Source organism: Cimex lectularius, unplaced genomic scaffold (assembly GCF_000648675.2).
Source record: "Cimex lectularius strain Harlan isolate CLEC.00 unplaced genomic scaffold, Clec_2.1 scaffold128, whole genome shotgun sequence".
Taxonomy (NCBI): Eukaryota; Metazoa; Arthropoda; class Insecta; order Hemiptera; family Cimicidae; genus Cimex; species Cimex lectularius.
Window position 1 is genome coordinate 335977 of NW_019392876.1, and position 18529 is coordinate 354505.

The 18529-nt window shown below is 32.1% G+C and overlaps 2 protein-coding genes across 4 annotated transcripts; one reads left to right on the forward strand and one right to left on the reverse strand.

The window, feature by feature from the left end:
• Positions 1-4062: 4062 nt before the first annotated feature.
• LOC106669504 (cytoplasmic dynein 2 light intermediate chain 1) lies at positions 4063-7818 on the reverse strand. Its single transcript, XM_014399032.1, has 9 exons — positions 7661-7818; positions 5488-5599; positions 5334-5429; positions 5032-5274; positions 4899-4967; positions 4679-4836; positions 4441-4579; positions 4287-4382; positions 4063-4229 (listed from the first exon to the last, which is right to left on the reverse strand). The coding sequence occupies exons 1-9, from the start codon at positions 7711-7713 to the stop codon at positions 4167-4169; spliced, it is 1029 nt and encodes a 342-aa protein (XP_014254518.1). The 5' UTR covers positions 7714-7818; the 3' UTR covers positions 4063-4166.
• Positions 7819-7865: 47 nt separating this feature from the next.
• On the forward strand, positions 7866-18002 carry LOC106669503 (coiled-coil domain-containing protein 170). 3 transcript variants are annotated; one of them, XM_014399028.2, is made up of 16 exons: positions 7871-8285; positions 8507-8590; positions 9662-9793; positions 9849-9968; positions 10031-10168; positions 10230-10397; positions 10461-10605; positions 13305-13477; positions 13551-13751; positions 13852-13995; positions 14330-14398; positions 15565-15728; positions 15784-15892; positions 16021-16131; positions 16292-16417; positions 16645-18002. In XM_014399028.2, the coding sequence occupies exons 1-16, from the start codon at positions 8217-8219 to the stop codon at positions 16882-16884; spliced, it is 2193 nt and encodes a 730-aa protein (XP_014254514.1). In that variant the 5' UTR covers positions 7871-8216; the 3' UTR covers positions 16885-18002. The 3 variants fall into 3 exon arrangements, with proteins under 3 accessions (XP_014254517.1, XP_014254514.1, XP_014254516.1); XM_014399031.2 differs by lacking the exon at positions 16292-16417 and having other exon boundaries at positions 7866-8285; XM_014399030.2 differs by lacking the exon at positions 14330-14398 and having other exon boundaries at positions 7880-8285.
• Positions 18003-18529: the final 527 nt, after the last annotated feature.

The following is an 18529-nucleotide window of genomic DNA, read 5'->3' on the forward strand; positions in this document are numbered from 1 at the left end:
TATTTATTTATCTTTTTAAGCGGAGAAAAAATAATTTACTTTTAATTATTACCATTACTTAATGTAGTAAGCTTTGGTAAATCTACCTTTTACTTTAAAATTTAATAATTTATTATGTTTTGTATGTCATTGTTACCTGAACTTGTCTCATGACAGTTGTGATATTGAGTATTTAAATGTTTTCAAGTGTGATGAGTATTATAATTTTTTTTTAACTTTTGTTTTAAGGTTAATGGTGTTAAAAAATAATTATCACTAATTGTAAAAGTTTTGAGAAATAAAAGCAATACTGTTTGTACTGGGGGATTTATAAGACTAGTTTCAAATGGGATCAAAACTATTACTTGCCAACTAATGTCAACACAGTTTTTCCCATTCTTAATTACAAATTGAGAAAATTGATTTATTATAATCAGTAATAATTTATTTGTAAACTTAAATTTATTTATTTTGCAATTTAATTATGATAATAGATAAGAGAATTTCTAATTCACTCAACAACACAGTCTTTTTTTTTATTCAACTCCCATTTTCTCAAAAAAACAAAAACAATATACACGCAACATTGTGAAAAACTGAAGACCCAACTATTAATTTTTTTTAAATAATAACACTTAAACAGTTAAAATGGCAAAAAATTCTCCTTGTAAGTAATTTCTGAAAGCACAACACTTTTTTTTTCGTACAATGGCTGTTGTATTGTGTCATGTCACATAGGATTTTCGTGAAAATTTATATTATTATCAAATTGAATGATTGGCCTAAAGATGTCAGTTGTCATGTCTGATAAATAAAAAATATGAAAGTCGCAGTGGTGCACAGTATAGCCAGAACGAACCACTTTGTAATATTTGTCCTTTCTCTGGCCAACAATTTTTTTCCAGCGCCACTGCATGCATAGATGTTTCGAAATATTTAGTAGAAATATTTGTGATGTTATCATTGTTAGAACAACGCTATGTATAGAATGTTATAAGAGCATAATTATAAAAATTACGGGTTGTTTAATAATTAAACAGAAAAAAAAAATTGTGTATGTAAATAAAGATGTTTTCATGTAAATACGCACTCCCAAAGAATATACATAATGTCATGAAGAAATATCAGTGTTGTACATTAAATTGTTACTATTAAAAATGTCGAACAATAAAAATAAAAGCATAATCTGTAGTTTTATTGGGTTGTCCGGAAAATAATGCAGGATTTTGGTATTAAACAAAAAAAAAGAAACTAGTTACTTTAAAGCAATGTTCTTTAATCAAAATAATTTCCCATACTCTCAATACATTTCTCCCAACGTGTTGGTAACTTATTAATTCCGTCTGAGTAGAATTCAGAATTTTTAGAATTGATAAAGTCAATAAATGCATTTTCCAGTTCCGTTTGATTTTTGAATATTATGTGTTGTAAGTAGTGGTCCAGGTGTCTAAAAAAATGGTAGTCAGTAGGCGAGAGGTCCGGAGAGTAGGGTGGGTGAGGCAAAGTTTCATAGCCAAGCTCCAATAATTTTTGTGACGTTACACGTGACACATGTGGTCGAGCGTTGTCATGCAACAAAATGGGCCCTTTCCGATTGACCAAAGAGGGCTTCATTACTGCCAATTTCTGATGCATGGTATTAATTTGGTTACAGTATGATTCAGCATTGATGGTTTCGCCAGGATTTAAGAAGCTGTAGTGTATTAAACCAAATGAAGCCCACCATACCGTAACCATTACCTTTTTTTGATGAGTTGGGGGCTTTGGAAAATGTATTGGAGCTTCTCCTTTGTCGAGCCACTGTCCAGAATCCACTTTTCGTCACATGTAACAATTCTGGCCAGAAATGGGTCATTTTTGTTTCGACAAAGAAGTGATGCACAAACATCAAAGCGCTGATTTTTTTGGCGATCGTTTAATGAGTGTGGAACCCAATTTTCGAGTTTTTTCACTTTTCCAATCGCCTTGAGGTGGTCAGCGACGGTCGTTTTACTGACTTTGAGTTGCTCTGCAAGTTTTCGAACAGTTGTTTTGGGGTTTTCTTCCACCACTGATCGCAGAACATCATCATTAAGAGAGGAAGGCCTTCCACGACCTTCTTCATCTTCAAGGCTGAAATCTCCCTCCCGAAATTTTTTAAACCACCTTTGCACAGTGCACTCATTAACACAACCCTCGCCCCAGACTTGGTTAATGTTTCTAGCCGTTTGGGCTCCGCTTCGGCCGAGTTTAAACTCGTAAAAGAAAATCGTACGAAATTCTCGCTTTGACATTATAAGGATGACTGAATTATTTCCAAGTAGCGGAATGCTACAGAGGTAAACAAACAATATCATTTGGAAGAGGATTAATAAGTGTTGACATTCATACAAATGAGTAATCCTGTAAACGTAAACAGAATATTTTATATAGATTTTTTTTAATGAAAACTTAAAATCCTGCATTATTTTCCGGACAACCCAATATTAACTTTGAATGCTAAGATCAAGTATTCAAAACTGAAAAAACAACAAAATATTAATTGTTGATTGACATAAATGGAAATTATATATTAATTATTTTGTATAGAGTTTTATAGCTAATGTTTTAAAACAGAATAAAAGATTTTATGTTAAATTATAAGAGAGAAGAAACAAAAGCAAATTGTCTTAATAAAATGGTTGTTGGTAGAGATAGATGAAAATGATTGTTAGAACTGAAACAAAATTATAAAAATGAAAATTTAAAAAAATGCTCAATAAGAAATTGCTAATGAATAAAAAAAGATGTACAACAAATATCTATATTTTTTCCTTTGCCTATGTTGTCTTTTAAACTGGAACTGGAACGTCGATGGCCAGAACAGTTTAGGTGCTCATCACTGTAAGGTAAAGGTCCCAGATTCAAATCCATCGGTACTGCATTCGAACCAACATACTGGGCTTAAAAAAGAAAAGAAAAAAAAAACACTGGCACCCTGTGGGTTCATATAACCTCGTAGTTGAAATACCCTTGTATTACTTAACTCCAACCAATCCTGTAACCAAAATCCTCCACCACATTGTCACTGTTCTCTTCTGCATATATATATATATTAGTATGAGTGTTTATGAGAATAAGTAGGTTTGTGGAAGAATATAAATTACTCCACAAACCCACCCAACTAGGTTAGTTGAATTAATGTATTTATTAGTATGATAGGTTTGTGGTGGAAATAGAGAAACCCATATTTATTCCCCCCCCCATAGAAACCAAATTACGCTCTTTTTTTTTGGGGGGGGAGGACAATTGGGTTTAGAGGACCAAGGACCCACCAGCCTAGGTTAGTTATATATTTTTTTAGTGGTTGTGGTGTGGCACCGATATAAAACCACGGTACCTCACAAAATTTTAATTATACATATAGTATGAAAGTTTCTAGTTAGATGTAGTGTTTATTAGCATGAATGGTGATGAGTTCTCAGATGAATATCCAGTACCTTGAGAGCTACCAAAATTAGGTTAGAACATACATCTTTACATTATTTATAATTTATGATTTATTAGAAAGAAGGTCGTGTGGCTATTCCCACTTGAGATGCTTTATAAAAATGTATGTATGGTATCTGTTGGAAAAAGCTTGGGCAGGAGTAATGGGGTGATGTGACTTTACATTGGAAAGATTGGAGATGTTGGATATCAAATGTTTCAGCAATTACACACAGTTCTCTACAGTATGTCCAAATAGGATGTAGTAGTGTTCTGTAGATTCTAAGCTTGTACTTTATCGATAGTTTCGATTGTTGTCATAATTTTAGAGTAGACAACAGCATCCATTGAAGTCTTATCATTTAAATCACGTGGGCTAATTCCATATAAATAGTGCATCTAGGTGGAATTTAAAGTAATGAATGCAGTCAGATTTGGGGATGGGATGATTTTTGTAGTAGATTGTGAGCTTCAGAGTGTAAATGTGACATGAATATACTTACAGGAAAAAAAAAGCAATATTTATAAAGGCCACAACTGCATGGTATAGACTATTCGTTCTGACTATGAACCGATAGTCTGATGCCTAACATATTTTTAAAAAATGTAAACTTTAATATTAAAGAAAATAATAAGTCAAAGTGTACCAAACTTTAATGGATTTAGAAAAATGACAGATACAAAATTCTTAAAATGTGTAAAAGGCTACATTCTGAAGACTACTTTTTCATTAATGCTGTTTATTGTGCTCTACCCATAACTTTCATTTCCATTTCCAATTCTTGGCAAAGTCTTTCCAAGCACTGCAATAAAAATAAATCCATTGAACAATGAAGACAATCAAAAATAATAATTAATACCTCGTCTTTTTCAACTCGAAGAGCGTCTATTGTCGGCTCTTTGAAATTGGAATCAAACCTCGGATTTTCTACAATTGGTTTGTCCTTCACTGGAACCTTCGATGATTTATATATGTTAAAATTGGTTAATTTGATAAGTTTCAATAAATGTTACCTGGGAGAAATGAACATCCAACAGTTTTTTATACTTTTCTGTAGAATATGGAGGGCCATCGGAACTATCGATTGCCTGAAATGAATCTTTCCCTGGTTGAACTATAAGAGGGTAATTGTGATCAAGCTGCACTTTTCCACTGAAATCCCCAATATACATTGATAACGAATCAAATTGTTAAAAAATATTAATAATAGTGGTAAGTAATAAAATTGCACCAAAATAATTAGCCTCTCACCTCAGTTCATTTCCAAAAGCAAAATGATTTAAGACATTTTTTGTGATAGTTATAAGATTGTTGTTCTTATTACTGTAGAAGACAAGATGGGCATAATATTTGTTTGCTAAAAATCTCAAAAATGAGCAAATTATACGTTTTGGCTCAGGATCAAATTCCTTCAAAAATTATATAATATATTTTTTAAACTGAAATAATTTTAAAAACTGTATAACATTACCTGAAATGCATCATACTTCCCTCCAATTATTACAAGCTGAGTTGGACAGGGTGTTAGGTATTTTTTGTCCTGGACAAAACAAATTAAATTTACGAAACCACTAGGAACAAGTATATCTCAATTTTCTGCTTACTGGATGTTCATCGGGGACTCTGTCCAAAGCTTGTTTTTTCAAATCATCGACGTCGTTGCGCTTTTCTGCAAAGTCGTTTATTATTTTAATGCTCGATTCCGCAGAGTTAAAGAGAGTAGAAGGCGAAGACAGGTCGACCATCACAACTGCCGTCATGTTGGGCATGTCTTCCAATGCATAAAGAGTAGGACTGAAAGTCGTACCACCTCCCAGTTCCCAAATATTGCAGACATGATGATCATACTAAGCAAAAACAGGTTTAATTGCTAGGCAAGTGTAACAATTTTCACTGCAGCTATTACCTCAGTCATCTGAGTTGAGAAGAAGTACTCTAAAGCTAATGTCGGCGTTATCTCTTCATTAAGATTAAAAGTCTGAACGATCAAAGTTGTTTTGCCCTACAATTTATTTGGGTTAATTGTATTGAAAAAAATTTGTATAAATTCAACCACTTACAACTCCTCTACTCCCAACGACAAGTAGTGTCTTTTCATCTGGCCTCACAAACCCAATCTCTGATGATTTCAGATTGGCCTCAGTTGAAACTTTATCAAGTAAAGTCCCATCACTAAATACATTAAAAAAAAGTTTTAGAAAAAATATTCTATATCAAAAATTGGTTAAGGGGGAAGTTTGAAAGAGGAACCAGATTTATTAATAAAAAAAAAAAAGTTTGAATTTTTGTTCCAATAATAAAGTACATATACATTTAAAAAAATACAGAAAGAATGAAAGAGGAAGAAGCCATAATATTGTATAATTTGAAATTACAATAAGTTTTCTCTTGGCAGGTGACAACTTGATTGGCGACAGAGCTGAGGGAAAAGCACGACCCTGTACAACTTATTACGCAAATGGTATTAATCAGTACAAAAATAATCAAAGGAAGGAAACAAAGCATTATTTATTGCTCATTTTGACTATAATACCTCCTAATTACATGTTATTAAAAAGAAGAAGAAAGATTATGGATTTGATTTTAAACTAAATAAATTGAGTGTTGTGCTAAATTTGACAATTAGTGTAAAAATTTGTATTATTTTATGTATATGTATTATATTTTATTAATTTACATTATTTATAATAATTACATTGATGAATTGTTTTTAATGAACTTTCACCCTATTCTATAATATATTACCATTGATCCAAGAACTTATTCTTATCTATTTGCCAAGAAATGGCAGAAAAATCTATTTATAAACTTCAATCAGTACAATTTAAATTTCTCAGAATTCTTGCCTATAAAATAGTATTAACTATTAAAGATCATAGTCAATGTGAACAGTAATTTAATTTATTTCCCCCAGTGCCAAATAGATATTGCTTTGATTTAATTACTCTTTTCAAAACAATTAACTACTGCATTGACAGTCCTTTTCTACTTAGTCAACATTTCTGTACTGAGCTAGTTGATCAGGTATAACTGACTTAAAAATATTATTGACAGAATGATGCGAAGGTCGTGAGTTCGAATCCCGCTCATGACACTGACTTTTTTATCTCAACTAAAAACCATAATTAATTGAAAGATATTAATTTGTCAAGAGGACCACGAAACTAGTGAATTATTCATATAATATTTTAAAATATGTTATATTATTTTACAATGATAACTTAAATTTTTTGATAGCGCACATCCTAATTTTGTGGAACTCCATAATGAGTTGATGGGTAGGAAATAAATTGTCTTTTCCACAACAGACTTTTTTTTTCTTTTTCTTTTTTTTCCCCCAGGCGCATTCGGTCTAATACAAACCATCTTCAGTTTTTTAATTATTTAGTTACTGAAGATGGTCTATATTAGACCAAAACGCATCTGATGAAATAAATGCCTGTTGTGGAAAAGACAATTTATTTCCTACCCATCAACTTATTATGAAGTTCCACAAAATTAAGATGGATTTAAATTAACAATGATAAAGGAGTTTTTTTTAATGTATTTTCTTACTTTACATATTATTTAATACTTAAGTAATTTTTTCGTTTTTTGATTCTTTTTTAATTTTTGCTTTTATATAGTTATACTTTCTTTGATTTCGGATATTTCTATATTTAAACATTTTTTGTAAATTGGATTAATTCCGTAAAATATATATTATTAAAACCCACAGGGCGTCGGCCGATATGACGAATGAGTTAATAATATTTTGGAGGTTTGGGAATGGGTTTTATTATTGATAATTTCATTTAGATTGGGAAGTAGGTAGTTGGAAAATATATGTGATAATAACAACTATATTAACTAAAATTAAACAAAGGTGAAGTACGATTAAATTGTTATAACGAAAGACATCGACCTCAGGCAATTTTAGAAAAAGGACGGGTGCTAAAAGAAAGCACACTACTGTTTAAAATGGCCGTCGGAATGAAAAACTTAGCGAGAATAAACGGACCAAGAAAGACTTTTGTAATTATTTACAACATGATTTCGATGAGAATAAAAATTTAAGATCAAATATTTTATTTTGTTGATAAAAATTAAATTAAACATAGTCTAGCTGCAATTGTCATGTTATTATGTATTTTAAAAAATTGTTTTCAAACTGGACTTTTTGAAGACTGTTTTCTATTGACTTTCAAGTACAAGAAAATAAGTTTTAATTTTATAAGAAAAATTGTGTCTTACTTTGGCAGGATCAGTTCCGGAATGCGTTCTGCGATCGGTTCGTTTTTATCCATTTTCAGCCCCGGCAGTTATCCGAGAAACGAGTGCATTTGCTCTAAGATGTATTTTAATGATTATTCTAAGGGCTAACAACTTTGTGTTGTAGGGTTCCTATAGCAACACTACCGACAGCGCTACAACGCTGGAAAGCATCAGTTTTTTTACAGTGAAATGGAAAGAGGTGTGCCAACACGCGAATTTTCTTCAGCCTGCTTCCATTGCAGTGCAATCGTATTTTTCTAAAGAAAGACTTTCATCAGTTTTTTATTATAAATTGGACAGTAAAATGTGTTGACTATGTCAATTTGTTTGTTATTTATTGGTTATTATTTATTCGTTTTAGATAGACGATACTCTATGAACTAAAAATTATCAAAAATGTATTTTTATTTGTTTAAAACCATAAAACTGTTTTGAAATATGATAATTCAAAGTGAAAACACTTTTTCAAATTAATTTAAATTTTATTTGGAAGCTAATCGGACATCGATTTTCGGATGCTTGGGAAGAACTATAGATGACTTCGACGGCCGATACGGAAGAAGATTTGAAGATTTTCGAAGTCCTGTGCGGTCCGGACACAGAGGTACGTCCCAACTGGGTCATAAAAATCAATCAGGCCTATACATTTCTTGGTCAATGACGGGGCCTAGCACACAAAGGCACCTACCCTTTCGACCTATAATTTTATCACTGCGCACCCGAGAAAATATGCCCGTCAGTCATCTCTTCGTCGTGGGAGATGGTCTAATATACTGTTTTGCGCGTGTTATGAACAAAATGGAGTAAATTATGTGTTGTGTTTAGATGACAGGTGGTACAGACATGACGACAACCCTTAGGAGCGAGTTAGCAGCACTGCAATATAAAAGGGACAGCCTTCTTTTACAAGTGAGATTTAAAAAAAAAAATCAATTTTCACAGTTATTACTAGAAAAACAAACTTATTTATAAATTGAATCATTGAGCATACTTATCTTTTAAGACACAAAAATTCCTTTCTCAGCTGAACTAAATCTTTAGCAAACACTAATCCATGGGAAGAATAAAAGTAAAGCGTATTTCCAGCTTTATTTAACTGACTCCAGCAAAAAGAAAAATCAAGCATCCTGAGTTTATTATTCTTGAGCTTAAGCTATCAAGCTTAATAAATTCCATATTGGCTGACAATTTGTTTTGATATAATTTTTCACACCATTTACACTAAAACACATTTTGGGAGATTTATTTATTTTTTTAAATATTTTTATTGTTGTTTTTCAAGCACAACAACATGTCAGAACAAAATATTTTATATGTTTAAAAATTTAAACTGGACATTGTGTTTTAAATTTATGTATCTCCTGAGATACTTTGCCAAGTCCAGGAAGAAACAGTTATTTTTTATTTTTATTATTATTATATTTTTTAATGATTTAATGGACAAAGTTTATGAGTTGGAAGAGATAATTATCTCTTAATTCTAACTTTACAAAAAATTGCTAATCTGAGGACTCCAAAGATGCTCAAGAGGAAATTTTTTCCTCATCTCAAGACAAAGAAATGAAGTAAAATAGCTAGAAAAATTGAGAATTTTTGAAATAATTGCAAAAAAAGTTTATGGATGACAACTATCTGATACTTCCAAGATCCCTAATTGACTTGATTTTTAGAATTTTGTTTTATTTTTATTTTATTTTGTACCAATACATTTTTAACATGTATCTTTAGACAAAAACCACGATTTTAAACTGGTAATTAACGCATGATTTTTATGGGTGGATGGATTCTATGCATCATATCCTCAAAGACACAAGTTTAAAATTAAATAATTTAAATTAAAGGAGGCTTTTAGAAATTTTAAAATATCTTTCCTGCAAATAAACAGTTATAATCAAAATTTAAAAAAAAATCTGTAAAAATGTAACAATTTATTTTCTTTTCCGAGTTATAGGGTTAAACTTGAACTTTAATTTATTTTAGCTACAAGAAACTAAAGCCCAGCTAAGAAAACGAGATGAAAAAGCAATTCAATTGGAGAGTGAAATCGAGCAGCTCAGAGAGCAAGCAGCAAGGCAAAATGTTGTCATTGCTTCCCTTCGCAAACGGATACAGGTAAATTAAGAGAAAATTGCCAAATGGACAAAATTTAAAACTCTTGGCATTCAAGGAACTGGAGGAAAGGGAAAGAACGTTGGCAGCTAGTCAAGGAAGGAATGAGATGACAATTAATACCCTCCAGAGAGAAAATAGGTACCATGAGGAAAAGGCGTCTGAATTGGAAAGAAAGGTTCTGTAATAATTTTATTTAAATTTTTAAATGGCTTTTGTAACATCATATTTAATCTATAGATCAGTACGTTAGAAATTGAATTAAATAATGAGGAAAAGAGCAAATTGCATGTTCAGAAGAATTTAGGCGATCTTGTACATCAGCTGGAAGCCACTTTGGGGACCAATTCTGCTGGCAACTCTTCGCACGTTGTTCAAGTAAACGAACATCAATAAATAGTTAAAAAATATTAAAATATAACCCTCATTCTTATCCCAGGAGACAAGCAGACTGCGCAATAAATGTGACAGCCTTGAAAACTGTTTGACAAGGGTCGAAGAAGAGCTGAGGACGTGCAGAAACGCCCTGAGCAGGGCGACAGCAGACAGGGACACATTGCAGAATCAAGCAGCAACCCACCTAGCTGAAATTGATCGGCTGAAGCAGGTGATTTGACTAATTCGTAAAATTTAAGATTGTACCTAATAACTTGACATCCTCTTCCCAAAGGAAAGAGAAAAGCTTCAGATTCAACAGCATATGTATGAAAGGGACCTGGCAGAGTTAAGAGAAAAGCTAAACAATGCTCAAAGAACAATTAGCGTTACAACCGGTGATATACAAGTACAGGATGCAACAATAAGAGGATTGAGAGGTAAAATTCATGAAAAAGCTTCAATTTGAAATGTAATCTATACATATAAATAACAAATCAATCTGAAAAGTTTGCCATAAATTTTTCATTGTTATCATCGTTCAGAAGTTTGATGATGATGGATACAAGGAAGTGGGGTTTTGGTTCCTAAGCACTTCAGCCTTCTGGCTAATTGACTTTCCTAGTTCCTTAGATCAGCCAATTTGGATCTGGATTTTGGATTTATAGAGGCTCAAAACCGCACATGTATGTAAATACATACAAACACGTGCCGAGTTGAGCATATTTGCTTCTCGTATTTCACTAGCAATTCCAGTTTTTTCTATGTACATAAACTGCCGGCAAACTTGAGAATCACTTCAGCCTGTCCAGCCACCAAGGTGGGGCTCTGGGGGGTGTTGTCAACAGCTAGGTTAATTTAAAACCCAACGCATGCAGTTCCAAATCCAATCAAACTCATGTTCATTCTTAAATACATTCAATCCTATTACATATCATTCATTCAATTAGGGTAGTGGAGTACTCGATATTTCTCCATCACCCTTTACACATATTATACAACTAACCTAATTGAGACCTTTTTAAAAAAAAGATAGTTCCTACTCACAGTAAGAATTATAATATAATCCTAATCCCAAAATTCGTTCTTGCTAAATTAAATATTAAGAACTGTTCAACTCTCTTAAAAAAACAAAAAAACACTGTGAGTAGGAACTACCTTTTTAATAAAAGGATTGAACACCACACTCACTCCATCATTCACAATTTCTAACCTAATTAAGGGTACATGCGATACCCGATATTCCACGATTGACTCTCTCACATCATATATTCACGCAATAAATACATTCACTCATAACACAAGCTAGGTACTCACTACTATTATTACTATATACAATAGTTCAACCCCGATTCTTACAAGAATTGGAACAGGGGACCCAAATACTTGCTGCCATGCTCAAGTACAATTCTCAAATTGTGTGGCATTCCTGCGTACTCTCTGGAGCCAAGGAATTGCACCCTTCAATTAGGTGGGGCAAATCAAGCTTCTCTGTCAATCCAGCCCACTGTCGCTGCTACCTGTTGTTTGTTTATTCTTAGTGTCAGATGGCCTGATCACGTTAGTTAAGTCCAGAGGTTGGGATGTACTGGCCTCGTTGATGGCATTATTTCAGCTTGAAGATCAAGGTGTACTACCTTAATGGATTTGATGCCCATGTTTTGGGCTTAGGTAGAAATCACCTGATGCGGTTCCTTCATTTGTTTTGGAGTCATTCGTATATCATTTTATTGTATAAGATTTCCTTCTGAATTCTTCCTCTCCTTTATACTTTGTTGAGACTTTATAGGTTGTTGTAAGGAATGTTTCCAGGATCATATTAGTCATTCCCCATTTCTAATAAAGAGTGTACTGGGGCGTCGGTGGCCCCAACAGTTTAGGCATTGACACGGTGCTCATCGCTGTAAGGTAAAGGTCTCAGGTTCAAATCCAGCGGCCCTGCATTCGAACTCGACATACTTAAAAATGGGCTTTTTTTCAAAAACACCAGCACCCCGGTGCTGTATAACCTTTGCTGTTGCGAACCCTCGGAAAAAAAAGTGGTGTTTAACGACTGTTACTTGGATACTTGGATGATTTGGAGATAGGTTTTAGATAAACATTTTCTTTGGCATGCCAACGTTTTGATCTTTATTGAGATCGTCTTCAGGGCCTGGGATTTATAAACATTGTTTAAATTTTACAAATACACACATCCTACACCCATTCACATCCTACATTTATTTGTAAAATTTAAACAATGTTTATAAATCCCAGGCCCTGAAGTTGAACTCAATAAAGATTGAAACAATTAATTAAGGTTTTTAGTTGAGATAAAAAAAGTCAATGGCACGAGCGGGATTCGAACCCACGATCTTCGGCTAGATACGCTGCTGCTCTACCACTTGAGCTATCGTGACCTCGATCCATTCGGGCACTAACTTCCCATCTCAACCCCACCTTTTAAATTTTTGGGTTGAGATGGGTAGTTGGTGTCCGAGTGGATCGAGATCACGATAGCTCAAGTGGTAGAGCAGCGGCGTATCTAGCCGAAGATCGTGGGTTCGAATCCCGCTCGTGCCATTGACTTTTTTATCTCAACCAAAAAACCTTAATTAATTGTAATATATTAATTGGTCAAGAGGACCACGAAATTAGTGAATTTAAAGATTGAAACATTGGCACAACAAAGAAAATGTTTTTCTAAAACCTACGTCACGCCAGACTGCATCTCACGATCTCTAAATAATGGATTAATTATGGTTGTGTGTCCGAATGGCTTAGTTCCTATCCAATTTTTTTTTTTTTAAGCCAAATGGAGCTTTTCCTAGCTTCTCCTTGTATTGATATTCCCAGTGGAGGTAGATTTAGCAGAATTGTAAGGGTTGTTCTTATTGCTCCTATGATACATAGGTTTTCTAATCTTTGTATGCTGCCTATGTTTAAAAAGATTGTTTCTGTTCTGCTTTGGTTCACCATATTAGTGAACTGTTGGAAAATTGGGGTCTTATTATTACTGCCAGGCATAGCCAATGGGCCATTTTTGGATTTTAATCCCCAATATCAAAAAACTTTACTAGGATAGATAAATAATGGCAATTTTGGTTTTTAAATTTATTCTTGATGTAAAATTTAATAACAAATTTCAAACGTATTGCAGATGATTTAAAGTTAAAAGAGGAAAAAGGACTCAGGCTAGAGACGGAACTTCGACACTTACTCGAATCCTTAGCCATTTTGTTAAGCTCTCCAGTGAGATTTGTCGAAAGTACTGAGATTAGTATTAAAGACAAAATTAGGGATTTAATAAATGAAGCTAAAGATAAATCCATGGTAAATGAAAATTGTACATGCAGAATATGTGTTATTTTTCTTAGCGTTCTTTAGTTGATATTTTTGTTAACAGCAAGTTGAGAGCCTTCACGAGAAAGTTATAACTTTAAAAGATCAGGTTTCAAGATTATCTGATCAAAGGAATGAAGACATCCGCCGTATAAAAGATTTACAAGATGATAAGATACACGTTGAAGGACGACTCCAAAAGACAGAAATCGAGCTAAATACATGTCTTATGGTCAAAGAGGGTTTAAGGAAAGACAAAGCAATTGTATGTTATCATTTGGAATTAGATATATTTTTTATATCAGGAAGATTATTAAACTTTTCATGCTCATTTCGTAAATAAATGTAATTTTTTTATGTTTTAGTTTGTCACATTCCTCGAACGGCTTGCAAGGGCGTTAAACATGGAGGAGATTTCGAGAGAAATTGGGGTTGATTTGCACACCGAATCTTTGCTTCTTAGAGCAGAACAACTTTCAAGATTTGAGAGTGACAAATTAACAGATAAGGTACAGTGAACTATTATTTAAAAAAATTAACTACTTAAAAATAAAATAAAACTCGAAAGGTATGTATAATTTAAGATGTTTGTAAACACCGAATTAAAACCTACCTAATTATCTTTTAAATGTTCTTTTTCAGTAATTAAAGTATTATTTTGTTGTTCATTTTGTTGTACAGCGTGTAAAAATAAAAAATGGAAAATTCATTTTGCTGAACAGCATGTAAAAATAAAAAAAATGGAAAATGCAGCATTACAAATACATAAAATATAATGCCGTAGTATGAAGCAAAACATATTTTAATAATTCAATAAGTCTATGTTTTTTGCATGTTGTGCAGCTCTTGTTATATGGTTCTTATCCACGGTTTAGACGGGAGAGGTATTTTTACGACTTACCGCTGAGAGATGTAAGCCTTAAAAATTTAGGCCATAGGGCAAACTCGCATGTCAAATTGGACAAATTGTAGCAAAGCATTACAAATTGCTTGATTAGTTTCATTTATAAAATTGACCTTTTATAATCAGTTTGGTTGGTATTTTCAATCTTACAATTAGCCAAAGACACAAATGTTTATATTAATTTAAATTTAGTTATAGAATTGTAAATTATATTGATATAGAATCATCAGCAAATAAGCACTGGATGTACATTTTCTTCTAAAGTTATATTAGATTAAAATTTCAATTTAAATTTTAATAAAACTAAACTTAGTGCATGAGTAATGAAAATTAGATCTATAAACTTATTACATAATTATGTATTTGTAATATTAATCTAGTAGGATATGTTGGGTTTAACCCTCCACAATCTTTTCTTTTATAGTACATATACATAGATATTTATTAGTCACATTCTTTAGATACACATGAATGTTAGTACAATTGTAATTTTTTTTTTCACAACAGCAGGTTATTAAAGTAAGGTAAAGGTCAGCAACTTATTGAGGTCATACCAACCCTCGGGGTGTCGGTGCTTTTGAAAAAAAAAAGCCCGTTTGTAAGTATATCAGATTCGAATGCAGAGCCACTGGATTCGAACCCGGGACCTTTACCTTACATTGATGAGCACCGTGTCAACGCCTAAACCATGGCCACCGACGCCCCCTCTGTAAAATGTATCCCTCAATTTATTATGTTATTTATCATTAAAATTAGCTTCTTGTTGCAATAATGTATTTTTTATTTGTTTCAAGAGAATGGGAAAAGGTACAGAAGAGTTTTAGCTATTACATTTTATTTATTTTAATTTTATTTTGTGTATTATTTTAGCTATGTGTGAAAACAGAAAATCCTTGAAATTTAATATCTTCTTTGTAAATAATGTATATTTTTTACTTTTTTCATTCTATTTTCTTCAGTCTATTTTTAGAGATAACTTTTTTATACCATTTTTATACCATTAAAAATCAATCTGCCTTCTAAAAATGGCCTACAAATTTTAACCTAATTTACATAAATAATACATTATTTATTTTCGCTGCTGTGATTTTGTGCTGTCGACAAATTTACTCCATTGCATAAGAACAATATTGGTAATTTTTCAAACATTTGCTTCAACATGCAACATTTTCAGTCTGCTGTAGTTTACCAGCTCCAGCGTAGGGTAAGGAATTTACGAGACCAGCTCCAGAGAAGAGACCTCCATCTGGACTTACTAAGACGGAAGCTGACGATTCAGGAAGACAGCCACAGAACCAAAGGGCTATTACAGGCCGAAAGAGACGAGGCAAACTTGCGGTAATTACGTTCTATCTTTAGACTCGATATAGCACTTATGCCGTGGTCTCAACAGTGTTAAGAAACTGGGAAAACAAATAGACAGACTTCAGGTGCAGTTGAACGAAGCGAGATCATTATCAAGAGACTTAAAACTGCAGCTTACAGAGTCTAGTGATTACAAGGTAATTGAGTTTATCATTTTGAATGAAAACATGAACATCAAAATGAAGATTTTCAATAATTGCCTAGTAGTTTTTTCTCTCTGCTAAGACTGTAAACTAATTGTTTTCATTGTTCTTTTCTCATTAAGTTAACAGCATTAGAACGAGGTAGAAAAATTGAAGAGCTTCAGAAAAAATTGGCCGAGTCCGAGTTGTTGCGAACTCGTTGCAGTAGGAAAGTGAATCTTTTAAAAGACCAGGTAAATTAAAACAGATTTATTTATTTAAAAAATTTTCATGTTAAGGGATTGTTATGCAATACATAAAACAAATGGAAATATCGTGTAAACTTATTTTTTTTTAAACTGGAATCTGTGCAAAATCACTTGATTTCAAGCGTATTTTGTGTGAAATTAACAGGTGAGAGTGACAGGTGATAATGCGGAAGAAATCAGGGCATTAGGTGAAGGGGTAGCTTCAGCGCTACGCTCTGAAGTAGATTCACTTCGACATTCCTTGGCAGACATGACAACAGAAAAAAATTCTGTAAAAATTAATATCACTATTTGCATCTTGTTTAGATTGCGTGGAGCATGTTTTAGAGCATGGATTTTCAACATATATTATTAATTTACCATTTAAAAAATAATAAAAAATATATATATTATTTCTCAACTTCATATAAATATTTTCTCAACATACATACAAATGATAAAGATTGAAAATTAGATCGTTATTTTTTTCAATATAAAAAATAAACTTTTAAATTTCAGTTATCCAGCCTAAGAAATACCCTTTGCAACATTGTTGGGTTGTCGTGTTCCTGTGCAGACTACGAGTTGATATCCCGTGTCACAAAGATGGCAGACGCTCACAGAGAATTCACCAAGGTTTCCAGGCGTTATGATCCGCCAACTACTAGATATATTGTTGACGATCCTTTAATTGATGATCTAGATTCAGATATGAACAGCATATACAACAAACGTCCAACAAGGACTATTCTTCCTTAAACTAACTGTATGTTACTTACCATCAATTCAGCTAAAATTAGTATATAGATAAAATTAAAAAAAAAAGTGTATATTTTATTGTCAGAGATTAGGGCTTCCCACAGTCAATTTTCTCTCAAATAAACTTTAGGAACTTCATATAAAACAACTTCCTATGTTAAATTTAAGTAAATTCAATTTAATTACAACTCTTTGTTAAATTATACTAATTTAAAAAACAAAAATTAGCCTATAAATGATAGAAATTGAACAATTTTGAGCACATAAGTATTCAAATTAAATATTTTTTGGAGATATTTTCCTAGAATTTATGATTAAAACGAACTAGTGATCTGTGTATTTAAGAAGGCATAAAAAATCGCATCCATACTGATTGTTTTTGTTGTTCAGCGTAAATGCACTTTTTTTAGCGACTGTTATATTTAGCATTTAGCCATGTTATATATATGTTATATGAATAAACAAATGCCAAACATTCATTCACTAGTTGTAGATAAATGCTACCCACCATTTTTTTAATAGCTCAATGAATATTTTCTTTTTAGCAATAAGCATTGTCAATGTGTTCGATGTGATTATAAATTTATAAATGTTACGTTTTGCTTGTTATTTATGTTGTTTGTGTTTTGTTGAATTTTTGTTGTTTCGTTACGTTGTGTTATTAAAACTTTCTAGTAAGCTAGTACAGGGTTGTTTTCTGGCTTTTCTAATCTTTTGGTTGCTATAAATTTAAAAATAAACAGTTATTATTCTGTTAAATGTCTTGTTAATTGTCTTTTTTTAAAACTGCAAATGAGAGAATTTGAGCAGTCAATGTGAGAAAAATGTTTTTTTAATTAAACAGCCTAATTTATCATTTAGCAATAATAAATATGATGTTCAAAAATTTTGCCTTTTCTGTCTGATAGGACCAATAACACTATTTTCAATAAGAAAAATTAATGTGTTCATTTATATGTAACTATGTGTTCATGTTTCAAGTGATTTTCAGCCCAGAAATTGTCCTGGGCCAATATTCCTCTTTAAATTATTAAATGAAAACTGCATGTAAAATTTCTTTCATAATTTATTCTTAGGTAAATGTTAACCAGTCTGTATGTTCGGAGAATATAATAAATTAAAACTAGTTTGGAAATAGTTTAAAATAAATTTATTGTAGTTATTTAGTAAAAGTAATTAGAATTTAAAAACAATTATACACTATTCTCTGTAAATGTAATCATAACAAAAATAAAATAAAATAATGAAATATTGTTATTTTATTTAAAAAAATATTTTCCTTGATTATCTAAATGACCTAATGATAGGGGATAAGGGATAGGGATAAATGAGGTAGACACAAGTCTCTGCATCTCGCCTTGGTAGATTTATTTTGGTCGTCTATTTTTATTTTTATTTGTTTTTATAACTCATTGGGGAGCTTCAGGTTGTTAGTCAACATCCAGCACTTTATGATCTTGCCTTGCTTGCTCTCCTAGTTGCAAGAATCTACACCTACATAGACCCTCAAAAAAACAGAAATATTCTCTTCAGTCTCCTCTTCTTCCTGTCAGAATCTGCACAAATCTCAATATTGTAGTGTACTCTTTGGCTTATTTAAATATCGTAATAACAAATGTTTAAAAAATCCTGATCTTTATATCAA